The sequence below is a fragment of the Trachypithecus francoisi genome, unplaced genomic scaffold, assembly GCF_009764315.1.
Source record: "Trachypithecus francoisi isolate TF-2019V2 unplaced genomic scaffold, Tfra_2.0 Lachesis_group14, whole genome shotgun sequence".
NCBI classification, from domain to species: domain Eukaryota; kingdom Metazoa; phylum Chordata; class Mammalia; order Primates; family Cercopithecidae; genus Trachypithecus; species Trachypithecus francoisi.
In genome coordinates this window covers 51,311,414-51,326,810 of record NW_022681459.1, presented here as the reverse complement: position 1 = coordinate 51,326,810, position 15,397 = coordinate 51,311,414, and the positions used below count along the sequence as shown (strand labels likewise).

Below are 15,397 nucleotides of genomic sequence, written 5' to 3'. Positions count from 1 at the left end.
AGGGAGGTTTAGGCTGGAGTCAGAATTGGAGAGCAGCAAATGTTTTTTACGTGTTTGTCATGTGCTGGGCCCTGTGCTGGGAGCCGGGATCACGGAGGCTCAGCTGGAAGCCTTGTGGGAGCAGTGGCTGTAACGGGGGCCGTGTGAGCGTGGGAGCTCCCTGGGTTGACCTGAAGGAGTCAGAGAGGGCCTCAAAGCAGAGGCACTGTCTGAGCTGAGTCCTCTAGGTGGTCAGTGGATGGGGCTGAGGGGACAGCCGTGTGTGCAGGGCTGGTGTGTGTTCTACAGCTGTATGTGTCAGCAAGGTCTGCTCTGAGTGCCTGGCACAGTTTTAGCACTTCTACATGTAGAAGTCGTTGACTTATCCCAGCAGTCCCGAGAGGTGGGGCCACTTGTTGTTATTCCATTTGTAGGGGATCATACAGCCCTGAGGGGCAAAGTCTTGTTTGCAACATAGGTAGCAAGTTCTACGTGAGTGAAACATCTGCATGGGTGACGGGCAAGGCTGGCGTGGGGACCACGAGGGTGGTCAGGTGGCCATGGAGTCAAGGGACAGCGTGGCATCATGGCGGACGGAACCCAGCAGCAGCGTCTGATTGTGCAGATTGTGTAGGATCAAAGCCCGGGATGGGCAGAGCAGAGCTGTGGAGAGGAGTGGGCCAATGTGGGCTCGCAGAGCAGCCAATGTGGGGTTCGGGTCTGGGCTCCAGGCAGCAGCCGTGGTGTGTGTGACCCAGGGAGTGAGTGTCAGAGGTCCCGGGGTAGACGAGAGTATTTCATGAGTGGGCAGCAGAAGAGGAACCTGCGGAGGGTGCCTGTGAAGGGCAGGGAGTGGGAGCAGTGACAGTCCCCTCTGACCTCGGCTGCAGGCCCGGCTGACCACGCTGCGCAGAGCCTCTGCTCTGGGATCCCGGGGCCGACTTCTGCCAGAGGCCAGAGTGCAGCCCAGGAACAGGAACCTGCTTCCAGCAGGCCCAGATTCACTCCCCCCACCCCCCCAAAAAAATCCATTTCTGGGACTGGAGTGGGGACAGAAAAGGACTTAAAGGTCAGGGAGGGGACACAGTCCCTGTGCATGCAGGGGCTGGTGCCCAGGGCCTGTGCCTGCTGTGGGATCGGGAGACGAGTCCTGGTCACTTACAGAGCAGAGAGCAGTCTCCCACAGCACCTCCTGGCAGGCAGAGGGTGGAGCTGTGAGGGAGGGAATGGAGAGGTGAGGTCAGGTGTGTTCTGGAAGCCCAGCATGAGCAGGGCCCTGTGCCTTCCCTCCCCTCCCTCCTTCCCTTTCTTTGCAGTAAGGTCAGCACTTGGGTGGGTAGTGGGGGATGGCTGTGTTGGGCATTTTCTCTGCAGCTGGCTGTTATGTGTCTTATTAACAAAGCTGGAAAAATGAATTTGTGTTATGTAATATACACAATTTGTTTGGTTGACAACATCTGAAAACAGGAGGCTGGTCAAGTGCAAGTTTGGGGGGTTTTTTAGCAGGCAGCACCATGACACTTATGTGGCTCTGTCGACATAGAGAAGGGTGTGATGGGGGAAAGGAGGGGTCTGATGCCCCACCTGAGCGGTGATGAGGCTTGGCCTGAGCTAGCCTTAGGTTTGGCAGGATGAGGGGTGCAGGTGTGGTTGGGGAATGCCAGGATAAGATAATAGGTCATTAGAACCAAGGGGCTCCTCCAAGTTGGAATTTTTGTATTCTATATGGGCAGGCTTAGAGGGGACTGTTGACTTACTGACAGTCACACAAGTTAGTAGCTGGGACCTGGAATCCAGCCCAATACTTTTTTGATATCTGTGTCTTCTGATAGGAATAGGTGCCCTTTCCTCTTTCCATCCGGCCACTGCTCCACCTATGTTTACAGCCGTCTGTCCTTTGACTCACCCACCCATCCCACCATCATCTTCTTATCCGTCGACTCACCAGCCAACCCAATTCACCACCCCTCCCTTCCTCCATCCATCCATTCATCCATCTACCTCTCCACCTACCTGTCTACCCACCCAGTCCATCCATCCATCTACCCATGTATCTGTCTGCTCTTTGACCTATCCGCCCATTGCCCTCCCCTTCCCGCCCTCCATCCACTGGTCCAGTGCCTTTCGATCCACCCTTCTGTCCATCTATCTCATATGCACCTGTCCACCCATTACTCTCCTAGTGAGCATGCAGAATGCCTACCACACACCAGGTGCTGTGCTGGGCGCTAGGATCACAGAGATAAAGAACATGTGGTCCTTACCCTCAAGGAGCTCACAATTAGTGGGGGAAACAGGTCATCGAAAGCTGCAGGTTCTCTTTCTGATCTCATTTCCTGCCACACTCTCTCGCTCCCTGTGCTCCAGCTGCACAGGCTCTGAACTCCCTCAAATGCTGCAGGCTGATGCCTGCCGTGGGCTTCCCCCGACCACCCCCGCTCCTGGGAAGCCCTTTGCCCACATAGGCACAGGCTGCTTCCCATCCCCGGCCTCTACTCAGCCCTCCCGTGGGGGTGAGGCCTTTGTGTGCCTTCCTCTGCCCTCCCTGATCTGCTCTCTGGTCTCCTGAGCACTTGCCAGTATTCACATGCTATGTCTTTATCCTGTTTATCCTGTCTCCCTGAACAGATGATAAACCCCACGAGTGCAGAGACTTTGTTCTCTTCTCTGCTGTATTTGCAGAGCTGGTACACAGTAGGAGCTCAGTATATACTTGCTGAAGGAAAACATGGATCTTGAGAAACGCTACCAAGAGAGGAAACAAGGAAGGTGCTGAGGGATGAAAGCGAGGCAGTGGTGCTGCTGCCTGCGGGGCCTTTGTGGTCCTGGAGAGAGGAGCTGCGGGGCTGGGAAGGCTGGCGGGTGGGGCTTACAGGCAGCTGGAGGATCCCGTCGGAGCAGAGAGGTCATGGCTGGAGGTGTGGCTGGAACCTTCTGGTCAGTGAGGGTGGAGTGGTGGTCAGACAGCTGGCTAGCTTGGTGCTGGCCATGTGGGACTTTGAGATTAAGAGGACAGTTGGGGACCAAGCTCTGTGGGATGCATTGAGGTCAGGGCAGGGGACCCAGCCCCAACACCTGGATCCTCTGCTCCACTCAGAGACAGTCTGAAGCAAGGAACCCCATGAGGTTGAGCATCAAGGAGCTGTTGTGAAGAAGTTGGTGAAGACAGAATGCTGGAAAAATGCTGCTTCCATGCCAGTGCATGTAGGCATATAGCACGGCATTTGTACACGAGTGTGGGTCATGCAGATACAGATGTACACACATGTATGAACACACCTCACACGTGCCCATGACGGCAGGTCACGCAGACACATGAGCACAGCACTTGCACACAGTGAGCTCATACAGAGACACGTGCATGAGCACAGCATCCACACATGACCACGGGTCACACACACGTATATGCACACCCCCCTCTTTGCTCGCAGCCTTGGGGCTCACCGATGTTCTGTGGATGGCTCTGGCCTTGTCTGGACTCCTGTGTTCAGCAGCTACTTAGGAAAGAGATGAGCTGCTGCCCCCTCTTGAACCCTGACCCACAGAGGTCAGAATTCCCTATATCATCCCCTCAGCCTTCTTACCTCTGGACCCAGGACTCTAGGATTTGGGGCCCCCTACTTCCATCTGGACACAACCAGGCCAAGGGGGTGTGTGTGGGCAGAGACTGGTGACCAGCATAGGTGAGGGCAGTTGAGGCAGGCCAGCTGGAGGCCACAACTGTCCATCAGCTCTTGATACTCCCTTCAGAGACACGAGAGGACCGGACGAAGCGGCTTTTCCGCCACTACACAGTGGGCTCCTACGACAGCCTCACGTCACACAGGTACACGCAGGGACACTGGCTGGCGGGAGCATGCATATATGGGACGTGGGGCAGGACCTGCAGTATAGAGGGAGGCCAGGAGCTGGTCCAGGAGGCCAGGTATGAAGAGGTCAGAGGAGGGTGAGGGAAGGGACCCGGCCGGCCTCTCTTCTGCTCCCTGGCCCGTCAGTCCCGGGGTGACTGCAGGGTGGACTGTGGCTGGCTGGCCAACCTCGAGGCAGGACTTACCTCACTCCTCCCTGCTTTCCTTCTTCAGCGATTATGTCATTGATGACAAAGTGGCTGTCCTGCAGAAACGGGACCATGAGGGTTTTGGTTTTGTGCTCCGGGGAGCCAAAGGTAATGGGGAGTGGGTGCCAGGGTGTCAGGCAGGCAGGGGCTGCACACTGCTCGGGAATGTCTTCAGCTTCTTGCTTCTGCCCCCCACTCTGCTCTACCCCACACTCCCTCCCTGCCTTGCCCCTGCGCCTCCCCACTTTTGGTCCCGGCTTTCCTTGCTCCTCTGCTGCGGTCGGACCGTCGTGGTTTGCAGTGTCCCGGCCCAGGCGGCAGTTCCTTCCCTTCGTTGTTTTCCACTGTCTTTGCTCTAGAGTCCGACTGAGTGGGGGCCTTTCTGGCGTGGGCGAAGGGGGTTTCGCAGAGGGTCATGTCTAAGATCCCTGGACCGGCTAGTCCCTGCGCTGTGGCTCCCCGTGGCCCTCCCCAGCCCCGCCTCACTGCCCCCTGCAGTCATCTCTTCTCTGTGCTGAGCCACTCGGAGGTTGCTGTGTGGCAGCCGCCCCCACCTGAACCTCACTGGTGAAGCGCCTTCCTAATTGCCCCCCGCAGCAGAGACCCCCATCGAGGAGTTCACGCCCACGCCAGCCTTCCCGGCACTGCAGTACCTTGAGTCCGTGGACGTGGAGGGCGTGGCCTGGAGGGCTGGGCTTCGCACGGGAGACTTCCTCATCGAGGTGAGGCCGTCCTGGCCGGCCCTGCCCAGTGGGATGCTGACCCCTGAACCCTGTGGCGGACGTGCCTGGGGGCGTCCCCACCCAGCTGCCTGTCTGTCCCAGGTGAACGGGGTGAACGTGGTGAAGGTCGGACACAAGCAGGTGGTGGCTCTGATCCGCCAGGGTGGTAACCGCCTCGTCATGAAGGTTGTGTCTGTGACAAGGAAGCCAGAAGAAGACGGGGCTCGGCGCAGAGGTGAGGGGTCACACTTCAGGCCTCTGTGCCCACACTTTCCCCTGACCTTAGCCCTTTGACTTCAGGCCCACATTCCTCTTCCCATCCCTGACCCCCAACTGCTGACATCAGATTCCTGAACCTTGATGAACCACCCACATGTGTGGGCTGGGGCCCCTCCCAATCCCTGGTGTTAGACTGCCAGTCCTGTCCCCTGGCCTGAGGCCTTTGACCCCTGACCCCTGACCTCAGGCTGTGCCTCCTCAGATCCCTGCCCCCTCCTTCCCGGCGTTCCCCCAGCCCCTGGCACGGCAGAGCCCTCCTTCCCTACACCGCCAGCAGCTGCCTGGAGGCCGGGGTTGCCATAGCAACTGTGAGGTTGACGCTGCCGCGCTGCTTATTGTCGGAGGGAAGGGGGAGGCGGCACCTGAGGGAAGAGGAAAAGCGTCTTCTCCCCGCGACGACGCGGCACAGCCTGGGCCCAGGAGGCTTTGCCGGCCAGGCCCAGCCCAGGCCCGTGGCTTGGCTGACCACACCCTGGCCCCACAAGGGGCAGTGACCACCCGGGCCTGGGGGGAGCTCTGGAGCAGCAGGAGCCCCGCCCGCAAGGAGACCCCTCCCAGCCCCCACCTCATGGCTCTGGTGCCCCCTCGCTTAGCCCTCGGAGCCTGCAGGGTGGGTGTTCAGGCCAGAGCCAGCTGGCACCGTGACCCCCACCAGCACCCTTGATTGTCTCCTGAGGCCCTGGCTCTGGGGGTTCCCAGGGCCCCTGAGGCCCTGATCGCCCGGGCCCCCCCCCACTCCCTGAGCTCCTTGCGCCATGAAGAAGTTTGCGTCCAGCCGTAGCCTGAACAAGATCCTGGCACAGTGCGACTCATCCTCGCGGGAGTACGAGGAGATCCAGGCAGTGGAGCGCAAGTGGCACCTGCACCTGGCCACACCGCGCCGCCTGCTGCTGGACAGGAGGTCCAAGGCCTCCCTCTTCTTTGCAGCCCCACCGCCCCCCAAGAGGGCCCCCAGCACCACACTGACCCTGCGCTCCAAGTCCATGACAGCTGAGCTTGAGGAACTCGGTGAGTGGCGGGGGTGGCCGTGGAGGTGGATGCAGGTGGACAGTCCATGATGGGCAGACAGGGCCGGAAGGCACAGGTAGTATGGGAGGCCAGGGAGTCAAGCCAGAGGGGAGGAAGGACAGGTGGATGTAGGAGCAGGTCAGAGGTGAATGGGTGGGTGCTGGCGTGATGGGGACATTTGGCGCTTGTAGGGTGAGGAGGGGGATGGCATGTGGAAGGGGTGAGATGTGAGGGGCTGGGGATGGACAGTGGGGTGTCCGGGACAGATGACGGGAGCAGGGCCTGGCCCACCAGTACGTTTGCATGTGTGTGCATGTTTGTGTGTGTGTACTGCCTCTGGTTTTCCACATCTCCACTTTGACTTTACTACTCCTGCATTTCATCCAAGTGAAGAAAGAGCAGTAGTCAGGTGACCGGGGTCCACTCTGGCTCTGCCAGGCACTGGCTGTGTCAGCTTTGTGTTTATTTTACCCTCTTGGTGTCTGTGCCCTCATTGGCCAGGTGGTCCTGCTGACCCCACAGGCCACAGGCACACTGTTGGACGATGGGGCAGGACCTCGAGTGTGGCAGGGGGGGAGCAGGAGTGTGCTGGGCTTCGATGGGGCACGTTTTGGGCACAAGCTGTGGTTGACCATCAGCAGCTTCTTCATGGGCAGGTCTTATATATGTGTCCATTAACAACCTTGTCATGGGCATGTCCAGATATATTTGATCATGTCCTGACATGTGACCATCAGTAGCCTCTTCACGGGCATGTCCCAGTACGTGTGACCGTTGTCCTCACTGTGGGTATGTGCTGTACATGTGGCCATCAACAGCCTCGTCATGGGCATGTCCCAGTATACGTGACAGTTGACAGGCTCTTTCTTTTTTTTTTTTTTTTTTTGTTTGAGACAGAGTTTCACTCTTGTTGCCCAGGCTGGAGTGCAATGGCGCATTCTCAGCTCACTGCAACCTCCACCTCTCGGGTTCAAGTGATTCTCTTGCCTCAGCCTCCCGAGTAGCTGGGATTACAGGTGCCTGCCACCACGCCCGGCTAATTTTTTTTTTTTTTTTTTTGTATTTTTAGTAGAAACAGGGTTTCACCATTTTGGCCAGGCTGGTCTCGAACTCCTGACCTCAGGTAATCTGCCCGCCTTGGCCTCCCAAAGTGCTGGGATTATAGGCATGAGGCTCTTTTCTTCCTGTGGTCTAAGCCCAGTTCTGTTCCCAGACTTTACTTTGCCTCTGGTCATAGAAAGAACCCCAACTCTGGTCCTAAACTGAACCCTTAAGTCCTGGCCACAGGAATGGACCTCATTCTGGTTCTAGGCTGAGCCCCATCCCTGGCTTCAGTCTTGGTTCTACCCTAGCCATAGAAGGATCCCTTTTCCTGGCCCCCAGAATAATCCCTGACCTTACTCATGAACTGAGCCCTGACCCTATCCTGGCCACAGGCTGAGCAGATGGTCTTAACTGCAGTTTAGTTCAGTGTGGAGAACAGCTACCAACATGCATTGGACTGACATGGTCAGAATTTTCACCATAGCAATTCCAAATAAAATAAAACCAAAAGAAAAAAACAAAAAACCTCATATAGATAATTCAAAATGAAAAGGAGAGAAACCAAAGCCAGGGGCTTCCGTAGCTCATTATCTAGTACCCAAGGGCAAGGAGTTGGGGTCCTGAGGCCCCCACAAGGCTGGGAGACGTGGCTGGACCTGTGAGAAGTGGGAAAGTTAAAAGCCAAGCCCAACAACTGGAATTAGCGTCGAAAGAACTAGAAATCAGAGAATAATATGAAAAACATTAAAATAAAGTAAATTGTCAAAAAGATTAAAAGAACTAACTGGACTAGTGAGAGAACAGGACAGAACAAATAAGCAAAAAAAGAATAAGCACATTTTAGAACAGAATGATTCTTTTTTTTTGAAACTGAGTCTCGTTCTGTTGCCCAGGCTGGAATGCAGTGGCGCGATCTCGGCTCACTGCAACCTCCGCCTCCTGGGTTCAAGTGATTCTCTTGCCTCAGCCTCCAGAGTAGCTGGGATTAGAAGTGCCCACCACCACACCCAGCTAATTTTTTGTATTTTTAGTAGAGATGGTGTTTCACCATATTGACCAGGCTGGTCTTGAACTCCTGACCTTGTGATTCACCCACCTCAGCCTCCCAAAGTGCTGGGATTACAGGCGTGAGCCACTGTGCCTGGCCAGAAGGATCCTTAAAGAACTGTTACTGAAACAAAAAGTATAGTCACTGAGATAAAAAAGAAAGCCACAGCTGGGATAAACAGTACACTAGACCCAGGTGAAGAAAGAAACAGCAGGTTAGAAGATAAATCTGAGGTTACCCAGAATGTAGCACCGAACTATAAGGAGATACAAAGTATCAAAGAGCAGTTAGGAGACACGTATCACATAGATAATTCAGTGGGACTATTGGGAAAATCCCAGCATCTACCTAATGCAAGGCCTGAAGGCAATATTTGGAGATGAGATGGCTTAAGAATTTCCCAAAGTTGGCTGGGCGCGGTGGCTCAAGCCTGTAATCCCAGCACTTTGGGAGGCCGAGACGGGTGGATCACAAGGTCAGGAGATCGAGACCATCCTGGCTAACACGGTGAAACCCCGTCTCTACTAAAAATACAAAAAACTAGCCGGGCGAGGTGGCGGCGCCTGTAGTCCCAGCTACTCGGGAGGCTGAGGCAGGAGAATGGCGTGAACCGGGGAGGCAGAGCTTGCAGTGAGCTGAGATCTGGCCACTGCACTCCAGCCTGGGTGACAGAGCGAGACCCCGTCTCAAAAAAAAAAAAAAAAAAAAAAAAAAAGAATTTCCCAAGTTGAACAAAGACATGAGTCTTCAGTTTAAAGAAATATAAGTCTCGGCCGGGCGCGGTGGCTCAAGCCTGTAATCCCAGCACTTTGGAGGCCGAGACGGGCGGATCACGAGGTCAGGAGATCAAGACCATCCTGGCTAATATGGTGAAACCCTGTCTCTACTTAAAAATACAAAAAAAAACCTAGCCGGGCGACGAGGCGGGCGCCTGTAGTCCCAGCTACTTGGGAGGCTGAGGCAGGAGAATGGCGTAAACCCGGGAGGCGGAGCTTGCAGTGAGCTGAGATCCGGCCACTGCACTCCAGCCTGGGTGGCAGAGCAAGACTCCGTCTCAAAAAAAAAAAAAAAAAAAAAAAAAAAAAAAAAAAAGAAATATAAGTCTCAGCAAGGAAATAAAAACAAATCTGTATCCACATCTTTCATAGTAAAACTGTAGAATGCAGTGAACAAGCAGAAATCTTTAAAACAGTGAGAGAGGCTGGGTGGGGTGGCTCATGCCTGTACTCCCAGCACTTTAGGAGGCCAAGACAGGTGGATCACTTGAGTCCAAGAGTTTGAGACCAGCCTGGGCAACATGGCGAAACCCTATCTCTACTAAAAATACAAAAATTATCCTGGCATGGTGGTGTGTTCCTGTGGTCCCAGCTACTCAGAAGGCTGAGGTGGGAGGATTGCTTAAGTCTGGGAGGTGGACGTTGCAGTGAGCCGAGATCGTGCCAGTGCACTCCAGCCTGGGTGACAGAGCGAGACGCTGTCTCAAAACAAAACAAAACAAAAAATGATGAGAGAGAGAGAGACTGGCCGCTGGATGTCTTAGACGGGAGCAGTGGTTCAGCTGACAACAGACTTCTCAACAGCAATAGCAGATGACAGTAGATGATGGAAGAAGAGCTTCAAAGTGTGGAGGCAAAATTCTTTTCCACCTAGAATTCTATACCCCGCTAATCCTACTCATTCAGGAGTGAGGCAGAGAGGCTAGCAGACTTCTGGCCCTAGGGTCATAAGGGTCCAAGGTCAGTCACGGGGAGCTGACCTGTCAATTGAAGATCCAAACTGATCAATAAACACCGGTAGGCAGCTGGGTCCCAGGATTCTTCTGCCAGAGGCTGTCACATAGCCACGATCAACTGCATGTCCAGAAGGAACTCTTCTATTCGGCACCACGAGGCTTTTGGGCAGCCTGAGATCTATAATCCTGGGACCCAGGGACTCTGCCCTGTGAAAATGAGAGAACTGCGCTTTGCCCTCTGGGCTTTTCTACCTGAAGAAACTGGTGGATGGAAGAAACTCCTTCCCCTCTCCTCTGGGCTGGGTGTTCCCTCTTCTGCAACAAGCCTCAGGACAGGTTGCTGGAGTCATTCTACAGACCCTGGTCTTCCAGAAGAGTTGCTCACAGCTTCAGGCCACCATAATTTTCCAGGCTTTTTCCTGAGCAGAGTCTGGGGGAGGATGAAGGGACAGCTTAGCACAGAGCCTCTACCCACATTTCTGGAGCTCAGGAAGCCACCCTGTCCCCAGAAGACGGCTGTCCTGGGAAGCCAGCAGGGCTTCTGGAAGTCCCCTGTGGAAATACCTGATTTGAGGAAGCCATGCCAGCCTCAGGGTTTCCCCAGGTACCAAAGGAACCATCCCACAACCCAGTGTTTTTGCTTTCAGAAGATAGAAATGAGGCCTGTTGGTCATTGCTGGCAAGAACACATCAGAACTGCCTCACACTGTCAAGAGCTATTAGAGCCCTTTAGGATTCATAGTCTATCAAGAAGGTGCCTGAACACCTAAAAAGAAAACTGAGGTGTCAGAGAAAGCAGGTGCAAGGCGGAGGCTCCTGTCCAGGTGGCTGCTTGCTGCTCAGAGGATGTGGGAGAGGCATGGCCCTGTTGGGGGAAGGGGAGGGAAGGGGTGTTCTCTGGGGGAATGGGGTGAGCAAAGGCTGGTGCCTGGAAAATGAAGGGTTGCAGAGATGGGAGTGAGAGGAAGGGGCTGGGTGGGGACCCTCCTGAGACAGGTGGTGAGAGAGAGGAGAGGGCAGAGCACCCCTCCTCCCCTCAGCACTGGGGACTCCTCATGGTCACCACATGCATGTCCACTCAGCTTGTACCAGGAATGTGCTGGGGCCACAGGTCAGTGGAGACCCAGGCCAGGGAAGGCCCTGGCAGGTCCAAGCCCTTCTTGTGCATTCATGTTCCCAGGAGAAATCTGGACTCCCTGTAATGTCTGGGCCCCTTTTTTTTTCTTTTGTGATGAAAACATCAGGGTAGGTGCCACACCCAGCGTCTGTGTGAGTGGCCTTGTCCTGGAAAAGGTTTCTTTGCCAAACACATTTGCCTTGCCTTTTATTTTAAGACCGACTTTGAACAGAACACACAGGTGGCCACCTTGGTTTTCCGCGACACCTGAACTTCTTTTCTATGGGGTGTTGCCTTTTTTCTGAACAAACCTTTGACTGAGCCAAGCATGATGGAGTTGTGCATATCTCTGTGTGTTTGCGTGTCTGTGCGTGGGTGAGTGGACATACGCTGTGTGCACTTGCATGCGTGTGGCACACATGCCTGTGCGTGGGTGTGTGGACACCCTGTGTGCACCTGCATGCCTGTGCGTGGGTGAGCAGACATGTGCTATGTGCACCTGCATGCGTGTGGCACACATGCCTGTGCGTGGGTGAGCAGACACGTGCGTGGGTGAGCAGACATGTGCTATGTGCACCTGCATGCGTGTGGCACACATGCCTGTGCGTGGGTGAGCAGACACGTGCGTGGGTGAGCAGACACGTGCTGTGTGCATCTGCATGCGTGTGCCACACGTCTGTGTGGGTGAGCGGACCGTGCTGTGTGCACCTGCATGCGTGTGGCACACATGCCTGTGCGTGGGTGTGTGGACACGCTGTGTGCACCAGCATGCGTGTGCCACACGTCTGTGTGGGTGAGCGGACATGTGCTGTGTGCACCTGCATGCGTGTAGCACACGTCTGTGCATGGGTGAGTGGACACATGCTGTGTGCACCTGCATGCATGTGCGTGGGTGAGCGGACGTGCTATGTGCAACTGCATGCGTGTGGCACACATGCCTGTGCGTGGGTGTGTGGACACACGCTGTGTGCACCAGCATGCGTGTGGCACACGTCTGCGTGGGTGAGCGGACACGCGCTGTGTGCATCTGCATGCGTGTGGCACATGTTTGTGCGTGGGTGAGCGGATACGCCGTGTGCACCTGCATGCGTGTGGCACACACGTCTGTGCGTGGGTGAGCGGATACATGCTATGTGCACCGCATGCATGTGGCACACATCTGTGCGTGGGTGAGTGGACATACGCTGTGTGCACCTGCATGTGTGTGGCACACATGTCTGTGTGTGGGTGTGCAGACACGCGCTATGTGCACCTGCATGTGTGTAGCACACGTCTGTGCGTGGGTGTGCGGACACGCTGTGTGCACCTGCACGCGTGTGGCACACATTTGTGCACGGGTGAGTGGACACGCGCTGTGTGCACCTGCATGCATGTGGCACACGTCTGTGCGTGGGTGTGCGGACATGTGCTGTGTGCACCTGCATGCATGTGGTACACGTCTGCCTGGGTGAGCGACACATGCTATGTACACCTGCATGCATGTGGCACACGTCTTGCGTGGGTGAGTGGACATACACTGCACCTGCATGTGTGTGGCACACATGTCTGTGCGTGGGTGTGTGGACACAGGCTGTGTGCACCTGCATGCGTGTAGCACACGTCTGTGCATGGGTGAGTGGACACGTGCTGTGTGCACCTGCATGCATGTGGCACACATGTCTGTGTGGGTGTGTGGACATGTGCTGTGTGCACCTGCATGCGTGTGGTACACGTCTGTGCATGGGTGAGCGGATACGCCCTGTGTGCACCTGCATGCATGTGGCACACATCTGTGTGTGGGTGAGCGGACATACGCTGTGTACACCTGCATGCCTGTGGTACACGTCTGTGTGTGGGTGTGTGGACAAGTGCTATGTGCACCTGCACGCGTGTGGCACGTCTGTGCGTGGGTGAGAGGACACGTGCTGTGTGCATCTGCATGCGTGTGACACGTCTGCGTGGGTGAGCATACACGTGCTGTGTGCACCTGCACGTGTGTGGCACACGTCTGTGCGTGGGTGAGCAGACGCGCTGTGTGCATCTGCATGCGTGTGGCACACGTCTGTGGGTGTGCGGACACGTGCTGTGTACATCTGCATGCGTGTGGCACACAAGTCTGTGCATGGGTGAGTGGATACGCCCTGTGTGCACCTGCATGCGTGTGGCACACGTCTGTGCGTGGGTGTGCGGACATGTGCTGTGTGCACCTGCATGCGTGTGGTACACATCTGTGCGTGGGTGAGCGGATATGCCGTGTGCACCTGCATGCGTGTGGCACACATCGGTGTGTGGGTGAGCAGACATGCGCTGTGTATACCTGCATGCATGTGGTACACGTCTGTACGTGGGTGTGTGGACATGCGCTGTGTGCACCTGCACACGTGTGGCACACGTCTGTGCGTGGGTGAGCAGACATGCCCTGTGTGCACCTGCATGCGTGTGGCACACATTGTGTGGGTGAGCAGACATGCGCTGTGTGCACCTGCACACGTGTGGCACACGTCTGTGCGTGGGTGAGCAGACATGCCCTGTGTGCACCTGCATGCGTGTGGCACACATTGTGTGGGTGAGCAGACATGCGCTGTGTGCACCTGCACACGTGTGGCACACATTGTGTGGGTGAGCAGACATGCACTGTGTGCACCTGCACGCGTGTGGCACACGTCTGTGCGTGGGGGAGCAGACATGCGCTGTGTGCACTGCATGCGTGTGGCACACATTGTGTGGGGGAGCAGACATGCGCTGTGTGCACTGCACACGTGTGGCACACATTGTGTGGGTGAGCAGACATGCCCTGTGTGCACCTGCATGCGTGTGGCACACGTTGTGTGGGTGAGCAGACATGCGCTGTGTGCACCTGCACACGTGTGGCACACATTGTGTGGGTGAGCAGACATGCACTGTGTGCACCTGCATGCGTGTGGCACACGTCTGTGCGTGGGTGAGCAGACATGCGCTGTGTGCACTTGCATGCGTGTGGCACACATTGTGTGGGTGAGCAGACATGCGCTGTGTGCACCTGCACACGTGTGGCACACATTGTGTGGGTGAGCAGACATGCCCTGTGTGCACCTGCATGCGTGTGGCACACATTGTGTGGGTTAGCAGACATGCGCTGTGTGCACCTGCATGCGTGTGGCACACATTGTGTGGGTGAGCAGACATGCGCTGTGTGCACCTGCACGCGTGTGGCACACGTCTGTGCGCGGGTGAGCAGACGTGCGCTGTGTGCACCTGCACGTGTGTGGCACACGTCTGTGCGCGGGTGAGCAGACGTGCGCTGTGCGCACCTGCACGCGTGTGGCACACGTCTGTGCGCGGGTGAGCAGACGTGCGCTGTGCGCACCTGCACGCGTGTGGCACACGTCTGTGCGCGGGTGAGCAGACGTGCGCTGTGTGCACCTGCATGCGTGTGGCACACGTCTGCGTGGGTGAGCAGACGTGCGCTGTGTGCACCTGCATGCGTGTGGCACACGTCTGTGCGTGGGTGAGCAGACGTGCGCTGTGTGCACCTGCACGTGTGTGGCACACGTCTGTGCGTGGGTGAGCAGACGTGTGCTGTGTGCACCTGCATGCGTGTGGCCCCTGCTTGTGGTTGTTTCCTCCTTGGATTTCGAGGCATGTACCAACGGATTCCACATTTGGGCAGATTTGCTCTTCATGTTCTGATAAAGAGGTGTAGGCTGGGGGCAGATCTGGGAGGTCATGGTTGTTGGGGGAGGTGGTGGTGACAGGGATGGGGTGGGGAAATGAGCGTGGATAATGGGGCCTGGGTGCCGAGCCTGCCTCTTACTCCCTTTACTCTGTTTCTTGATTCCAAGCCTCCATTCGGAGAAGAAAAGGGGGTGAGTCATCTGCCTGTGTCCCGAGGGCCTTGGCTTTGCCTGACCCCTGTCTGGGGGAGTGCTGGTGTGTGAGGAGGTTCCAGCGCAAGTCAGGGTGGCCCAGTAGCCTGGTCTGCAGCCTCCTGTTTGCCTTCTCCCTGGGGATCTGGTAGGGGCATGAGAGAAGGACCTGCAAGGATGGAATGGGGAGTTCCCAGGGGTGTGACCCTCTGGGACTGTGATGGCCGTGGGGGCTCAGGTGAGCCTGGGGCCTGTGAGCTGTGCAGATGGCCTGATGGAGGCAGCCCGTGGGGAGGAGTTGGGAGAGTTCCATGGAGGCCACTGCATGCGCCATGGCCCAGAGAGCAGAAAGGAAAGGGCTCTGGGGTCCCAGAGGGGGAGCTCTAGGGAGCAGGGAGACTGGGCCATGTTGGTGTGCGCGGCCCCAGTCTACATTGCTTCTTTCTGCTGGTCCTCTCGGGGCCTGTGCCTGGGTTGTGGGACGTATTCCCGTGCTGGTTGGTTGTAGGGCCAAGCCCAGAGCTGATGGCCCCTTCAGAACAGGGGTCTGAGTCCCACAGCACTGGGGAAGGAGCTTGGAGCTACCC

General features: G+C 56.4%; 2 protein-coding genes across 14 annotated transcripts in view; one reads left to right on the top strand and one right to left on the bottom strand.

Moving 5' to 3' along the window:
• Positions 1–15,397, top strand: part of SHANK3 (SH3 and multiple ankyrin repeat domains 3) — a 60,355-nt gene that overhangs the window by 23,904 nt on the left and 21,054 nt on the right. For 4 of the 5 annotated variants that reach the window (XM_033233377.1, XM_033233376.1, XM_033233374.1 and 1 more), the window contains exons 14-19: positions 3,730–3,805; positions 4,062–4,144; positions 4,634–4,758; positions 4,861–4,993; positions 5,965–6,045; positions 14,787–14,810. In XM_033233377.1, coding sequence (XP_033089268.1) covers positions 3,730–3,805; positions 4,062–4,144; positions 4,634–4,758; positions 4,861–4,993; positions 5,965–6,045; positions 14,787–14,810 — 522 coding nt within the window. The remainder of the gene's footprint in view (positions 1–3,729; positions 3,806–4,061; positions 4,145–4,633; positions 4,759–4,860; positions 4,994–5,964; positions 6,046–14,786; positions 14,811–15,397) is intronic. The other variant, XM_033233375.1, reaches the window with a different exon arrangement.
• On the bottom strand, positions 11,171–13,570 carry LOC117096244 (cysteine-rich PAK1 inhibitor-like). Of its 9 annotated transcripts, XM_033233387.1 has the most exons (5): positions 13,117–13,570; positions 12,567–12,790; positions 11,695–11,860; positions 11,607–11,641; positions 11,176–11,450 (listed from the first exon to the last, which is right to left on the bottom strand). In XM_033233387.1, exons 1-5 carry the CDS (start codon positions 13,541–13,543, stop codon positions 11,199–11,201), a joined length of 1,104 nt encoding a protein of 367 aa, XP_033089278.1. In that variant the 5' UTR covers positions 13,544–13,570; the 3' UTR covers positions 11,176–11,198. The 9 variants fall into 9 exon arrangements, with proteins under 9 accessions (XP_033089275.1, XP_033089271.1, XP_033089278.1 ...); XM_033233384.1 differs by having other exon boundaries at positions 11,171–11,450; positions 12,567–13,541; XM_033233385.1 differs by having other exon boundaries at positions 11,176–11,860; positions 12,567–13,116; positions 13,227–13,338; positions 13,448–13,524.

Excerpts from the sequence above, each read along its gene's own strand:
- LOC117096244 (XM_033233379.1), bottom strand. The coding sequence starts at position 13,543 with ATGTCTGCTCACCCACACAATGTGTGCCACACGCATGCAGGTGCACAC. Across the intron at positions 13,339-13,447 it reads CGTGTGCCACACGTGTGCAG|GTGCACACAGCGCATGTCCA; the intron begins GTGCACACAGCG and ends ACACGTGTGCAG. Across the intron at positions 11,861-12,566 it reads CGTGTGCTACACGCATGCAG|GTGCACACAGCATGTGTCCA; the intron begins GTGCACACAGCC and ends ACATGCATGCAG.